The 6,798-nt window shown below is 36.1% G+C and overlaps 1 protein-coding gene across 1 annotated transcript; it reads left to right on the plus strand.

Moving 5' to 3' along the window:
* Positions 1–1,175: 1,175 nt before the first annotated feature.
* On the plus strand, positions 1,176–6,391 carry LOC107758726 (Werner syndrome ATP-dependent helicase homolog). Its single transcript, XM_016576530.1, has 6 exons — positions 1,176–1,345; positions 1,462–1,532; positions 2,526–2,644; positions 3,889–4,034; positions 4,115–4,263; positions 6,239–6,391. Exons 2-6 carry the CDS (start codon positions 1,482–1,484, stop codon positions 6,389–6,391), a joined length of 618 nt encoding a protein of 205 aa, XP_016432016.1. The 5' UTR covers positions 1,176–1,345; positions 1,462–1,481.
* Positions 6,392–6,798: the final 407 nt, after the last annotated feature.

Genomic DNA, 6,798 nt, shown 5'->3' on the forward strand with positions numbered 1-6,798 from the left:
AAACACGGCGAGTCGAGTTAATGCCAAAGAGCTCAATTTTGGTCTCATCTGACCACAGCACTTTCTCCCAAGCCTTCTCTGAATCATTTACATGTTCTTTGGCAAACTTTAAATGAGCCTGAACGTGCCTTCTTGAGCAGGGGGACCTTGCTGGCGCTGCAGGGTTTCAGTCCATTGCGGCGTAGTGTGTTACCAATGGTTTGCTTGGTGACTGTGGTCCCAACTGCCTTAAGATCATTAACAAGCTCCTCCCGTGTAGTTCTGGGCTGATCCCTCACCTTTCTCATGATCATCTGCTCTTTGGTCTTGCCCATGGTGGTGGGAGAGGCAGGAATGGAAGATACAGATTGTGTGGACAGATGTCTTATACACCTACCTAACCAGCATTAGGAGTAACTTCTTAAAGTGGCAGGACTAATCTGTGTTCCACATGGGCACATAACCAGTCTGTGGGAGAATTCTTGCTGGTTGGTGGGGGATCAAATACTTATTTCACTCACTAATATGCAAATCAATCACTAACCTTTATATAATGTGTTTTTCCTGGATTTTTTGGTCGGTATTCTGTCTCTATCCCTTAAAATAAATCTACCAAAAAATTACAGACCCTTAATTTCTTTGTAAATGGGCAAACTTACAAAATCAGCAGGGGATCAAATAAATATTTTCCCCACTGTATAGTAGTTGGCTATATGTTTTAAGTCCTCCCATATGGCATTAGCTCATGAAACACAACAGGGATTTGCAGTGACCTTAAGAGGAATTGTGAGACTTAGCCAATGCATTTCCAAATGTATTTGATGCCCTATCCACTTTTCATTATAGACCAGTTCTCTCTTGTGCACCGGCTGTCAGATGCAAATCATTATTACATTTGAAATATCAAATATGAAAAAAATACTTGGCGATATTGCTGTTACCACTTCGAGCACTGTGTTGCATTGTAACTAATACAACTACTGTATAATGCACAATACTAGTTCCATGACGGCTTTGTTCATATAGATGATTTACTTTAGACAGTGTTACGCCATTCATATTAAACAACTAAAAACCGCGCTTGTTATGACGCTCATTCAGTGTTCTTTTTTTTTTGGTAACACAGCCAGCTTGTTTATTTCACTCCAGTCCCACAGGTGGCGCTGCTGGGTGTGTCACATACGAATACAGCGCGGGAGAGTTTGGCTGAAGTAACTGGAAATGTTGCTTATAAATATAAATTCTTATTCAACGCGTATAGACAGGCTGTGAGTTATCAAAGCTTTTAGAGGAATATGAAGTGCTGAATGAAATGCACAGAAAGACAGCGGCACAGAAAGACATTGTTAGTAAACGCGCGTCAAAAGTAATATTAATATTATTACTATATGTCACGCTCGGGAATATTCATTACTGTTTTATACTACTAACGTTAGTTTTACCATGTAGTCATACTAGCTTTGTGCTGTTTTATTGTTAAAGACGGATGAAAGGAAGCTATAATGGGTGACAGGACTCTACCTGAATGGATGAACAAACCTCAGGAAGAACATGTGAGAAAAGTCAACAATAAAACACACACGACTCACTTGAAAAACATAAACTGACCTGTTTGCTTGAAGCCGTTCTTTTTCTTCTTTCATGCACGTCATCTTCACTGGCATGCTATGTGCAGGAGGAAATGCTCTCTTTGTACCTGTGCCTTCACTAATGTGTATGTTTTCCATTGGTTGAGAGAAAGTAAAAGCCACTTATTTGCATTATTTACTGAGACACCTGCAGCACTATGCTTATATTCAAATCAAACCAAAGCACTGTTTGCAGGTCAACAGTCAAGAAATACTGGTTTAATGGTCTTATACAGGGTCATTTAAGTACACATCATTTTATAAATACATTCTGTAAGACTAAAAGTTGTGCTCTACATTTATTACACCACATATTATGTAGTGTAAGTCAAATCAAAAGCTTTTATGATGTTTGACACAACTAGTCTATAACATGACCTGTGCAGTTTGCATGTTATGATGCTTTCATTGTATAGATGAAGATTGTTTCCTGGCATTGAAGCATGCTGTACTGTGGATATGATATTTGCATGCCACCGCTTCTACAAAAATATGCGAACCTTCATTCTTGTTATTTGTAATAACATTTTGTCATTTTTTTAAACATTCTTTTTCAAATTAATTTATTTTAAATGTTGTCATTATTTATATTTCTAAATGTTGTTTTGGAGAAAAAAGCTGTGTGGTTAAGCAGTTTAAAGTAGAGAGGAAATAACTTATTTGTCTAAGCTGGAAAACAGACGTTGTAAAATTAGAGCACAATGCACCTGTATGAAAAGCACCTGGCAGCCCTCCATATTTTTATGATTTCATGTGTTTTTCTGTGCATCATGTATCTTTAGTGACAGTGCTGTCATTACGTTGGCTGCCGTGAACATCACTGCTTTGGTTGTTAATGCGCTTTGCATTGACTTACAGTTTTACTAAAGTCATAATGCATCAGATTTTGTTGAATTAGCTTAGTGTGTGTTTCCACAGACACCAGGACCCTATAAAAAGAGCATTCTGGAGGATGATCTTCCTTATCTGGAGTTTGGAGGAACAGTCATATACAGCCAGGAAAGACATGACTGCTCATTTTTATCAGAAGATTTAAGGTAATATATTTGGCTGAATCTTGTAAAAACATGCTTAGGTAACCCTAAAAAAAAAAAACTTAAATACTAGGACATTTTCATAACAATTGAAGGTGCACTACAAAGGATTTATCTTTTAAGTTTTTGTTAGAAAAGAATAATTGAGCCAGTGCATAAAAACAGTGTTCAGAATCAAAAGAGTGTTCTTGTTTTGAGTCACTAGAATGGTACATCTACAATAATGATTTATATTCAGTGCTGTCCATAAAAAAGTAATTAAAGACGGCTGTTATAGTGCCAGATATGCTACTCTCTTGATCAGATGGCATCTTTTTTGCATACACATCTTGTAGGACGTTGTTATTTGTACTTACTATCCAGGAACTTGGTTTAGCTAGTCAGATCCGCTCTAAGTATCCTGATCAGAGGTAACCATGACGGTCTAACCATCAGATTCCTCCGCATGGAGCATGAGTGCTGAAACACAACGGACATTAAAAAATAAAAATAAAAAACACGTTTTCAGCAAGGAGCTTGCAGTTCTATGTTTTGGCAACAGATGTCGAAAGAGGGCACTATGGAGCCATTAAGGAGACATGGTGTTGAAAAAATTGTGCAAATGGGAAGAAAAAATATATGTCAGTACTTCTGCGTTCACTCGCAAAAGCATTGAATCCCCCTTTGTGTTTGCTCGCAAAATAACTGAAATATAGATGTTTCCTTCCGCCTCATTTCCCCACAAACACAACGTTTTTTGGGGGAGCGTTGAAATACACACTCATTGATTCATTGTTTATCATCATCATGTCGCTTTGGGGCCCAGAGTTCCACAGTGTTCACTTAAGCACAATTCTCTTTACCGTAGTGGAAGAAACGTCTCTGGAATAATCATGGAAAGTTCTACTGTGAATAGTTTGTTTTACTTGCTCAGCTCTAAAATAATAATCTTATGGTAAAGGTCATTTGGAAAGAGGGTTATTCAGCATTCTGAATTATCAGATATAACAATATATGCAAAATATTTGATTTCACTCTTTGGATTTGGGGTGAAATTTGTCTTGAACTTGTTGTTGACAGGTTATGTAGGATTTGTGGGACTTTCTTGGGAGAGTCTGGCCTAATGCCGAAGGATCTGGGTTGTCTGACCCAGAAAGTATACGCAGTTACTGATGTCACATGACTTGTGCTGAGAATGAGTGTGGATGAAGATGTTTGTTAACCTACCCAATCTCTCCTTATATTTGGCTTTTGTGTGTCTCCTCCAGATCTGGTTTGGCATCAGACTCAGCGGTGGGATTTGATCTGGAGTGGCCGCCCAGCTTCACCAAAGGGAAGACAAAGAAAGTGGCTGTAGTGCAGCTGTGTGCATCAGAGGAGAAATGCTATCTGTTTCACATCTCCTCCATGTCAGGTGGGCTTAGGCAGAAGCTGCCTGTCATTGCTTAGTATTATCTGATTATCTGCTCAGGTACTGTATGTCTTATGTTTCAGGGTTTCCTCCTGGCCTGAAGGTGTTTTTGGAGGATGAAAATATCATGAAAGTTGGAGTGGGAATTGAGGGTGACAAGTGGAAGTTACTATCTGATTATGACATCAAATTGAACAATATTGTTGAGCTGTCTAATCTGGCAAACAAGACGGTATGCATTTTAATTTTTGGGTGAACTATCCCTTTAACACAAAGAATTAAACTCCCAGCATGAATGATTACTCAAATCACATGTCTTTTTGGCTGGAGGGTGATGAGTATGGGATAATGGACAGTAAATTACAGTCAACCAGTCACAAAATAACCCCTTTTTGTTTTATCCAGCTGTATTTACAACTTATAACATCCAAGTGAAAGATAAAACACTAACGTGTCAGAAAAAAATAATAAAACAGAATCACTGAGTTGGAAAAAGGATCACCCCCTCCTAAAACTGACGTATAAACTCAATCAGGAGTAGCTCATCACCTTCTCAATGTCACACAAAGCCATTTGACTTTCAGCTGTAAAAGGCTGTGCTCAAGGTGTGATTCTTTTCTATATACACTGTATTTTGCGATAATAACTGGCTGACTGTAATTTAGCTTATTACACGGCAACTCACTAAATAAATTAATAAAAGGCAGTGTTGCTATTGTTAGCTAAAATTAAAACTATTAAAAATAATTTTCAGTAATTGAAAGAAAGATAAAATAAAATAAAATACAAATATTAGACTTGGAAATGTTGCCTTGGCAATTAACTGAAATAAATAAGTTGAAGTTGAACTTGAAGGACTAAAATTACTAAAACTAAAAGCTAAATAAAAATAAATTAAAGTTATAAATATAACAATATGTAATGGAAAATGGAAATGAAAAATCTAAAAATAGAAACTCGTTCAAAACATTAATAAATACTATAATACTACATAAATAATCCTAAAGTAACACTGATACAAGGACGTGAAATATTGATTTTCAGATCAAATTATCTATTTATTTTATTTATTTATTTAGTCATTTAGCAGACGCTTTTATCCAAAGCGACTTACAAATGAGGACAATAAAAGCAGTAAAAACTAACAAAAGAGCAACAATATATAAGTGCAAATGACAAGTCTCGGTTAGCCTAACGCAGTACACGTAGCAAGGTATATATATATATATATATGTATACATACACATATATATATATACACATACACATATACATATATACATACATACATACATACACATATATACATATATATATATATATATATATACATACATACATACACATACACATATCCATATACATATATACACACATAATCCGAGACATGCATGACCTTTACATTACGCAAAGATTTTGAAGACAGAACACAAACTGACAGTTTTAATTGCCTTTCTATTAGTACTATGTTGAATAGTACACAAGTAATTTTCCAACTCTTTAAAAAACACTGTAAAACAGGGTTTTTTGTTAGAAAATTTACACTTATGAATGTGAAACTTAACCAACAAAATAAATAGATTAATAACAAAAACTTCGTTATTTACATTATCATAATTAAAACTGAGCCCTGAGGCACCCCAGGTGAATATATAATATATAGAATTATAATTATCTCTTATTATCTTAAAACTAGTCATAAGAAAAAGAAGAAAAAAAAATAGTCCATTGCTGTGTAAGAAATCAGCCTAGCAGCTGTAATATTGTTTTAGTGTTCATGTTAATATTGAAGTTCTCTGATGTCATTTTCGCTGCAGTCGATGAATGAGACGCAAGGTGGAGCCAAGATGCTTGGTTGAATTGAGAGAGTGAGTTAGAGGTGTGGTGTGACAGACATGAAAGTATTGCTGGATGAGCAGTCTGATATACAATATTGGCGGGGAAGACAGTGAATACTAGAAAATATCTGCAAATATCTGACCACAGTACCCTGAAACAACTGTTAAGTACTGTATCGTGGCAGTGACATACGTCAAGATAAATATGTTTATTCAGTAAAGCACACTGTCCTCTATGTACTGTGAAGATATGTACAGTGAAATAAGACCTTTTAGTTAGAGTTGAAATAATAAATCATGTATTGCCAAAATTTCATGTTGATTTTAAATGAGATAAATGGATGTTTATGTGTTGGTTGTTTTATTCAGCTGAGATGTTGTGAGAAGTGGAGTTTGGACGGTCTAGTAAAGCACTTGTTGAAAAAGCAGCTCTTCAAAGACAAACTTGTGCGCTGTAGTCACTGGGACAACTTTGGTCTGACAGAAGACCAGAAGAGATATGCTGCCACAGAGTCAAAATAAACACTTGCTGTTAAAATGGGTAAAACTGTGGTGTGACAAACTAAATGCTGTCTATATATATATATATATATATATGTGTGTGTATGTATGTATGTATTTATGTGTAATTTTTTTAGGGCTGTCAAATCGATTAATTGCGATTAATCACATCAAAATAAAAGCTTGTTTACGTAATATATGTGTGTGTACTGTGTATATTTATAGATGTATATATAAACACACCCACATTAGACATATATATATATTGCGCTCACGCACCCACTTGAGAGAGGAGGGGCGCTGAAATAGCTAGGGCTGGCGGCGTGTGATGAGGCACACCTGAAGCGAATGGAGCTTCATCACCGCCGCTGTTAAAGGCCGAGCGTATGGGATTACATTTCTGCCACATTTCTGCGTGCGAAAGATCA

The sequence above is a fragment of the Sinocyclocheilus rhinocerous genome, unplaced genomic scaffold (genome assembly GCF_001515625.1).
Source record: "Sinocyclocheilus rhinocerous isolate Xijiao unplaced genomic scaffold, SAMN03320098_v1.1 scaffold2973, whole genome shotgun sequence".
NCBI classification, from domain to species: domain Eukaryota; kingdom Metazoa; phylum Chordata; class Actinopteri; order Cypriniformes; family Cyprinidae; genus Sinocyclocheilus; species Sinocyclocheilus rhinocerous.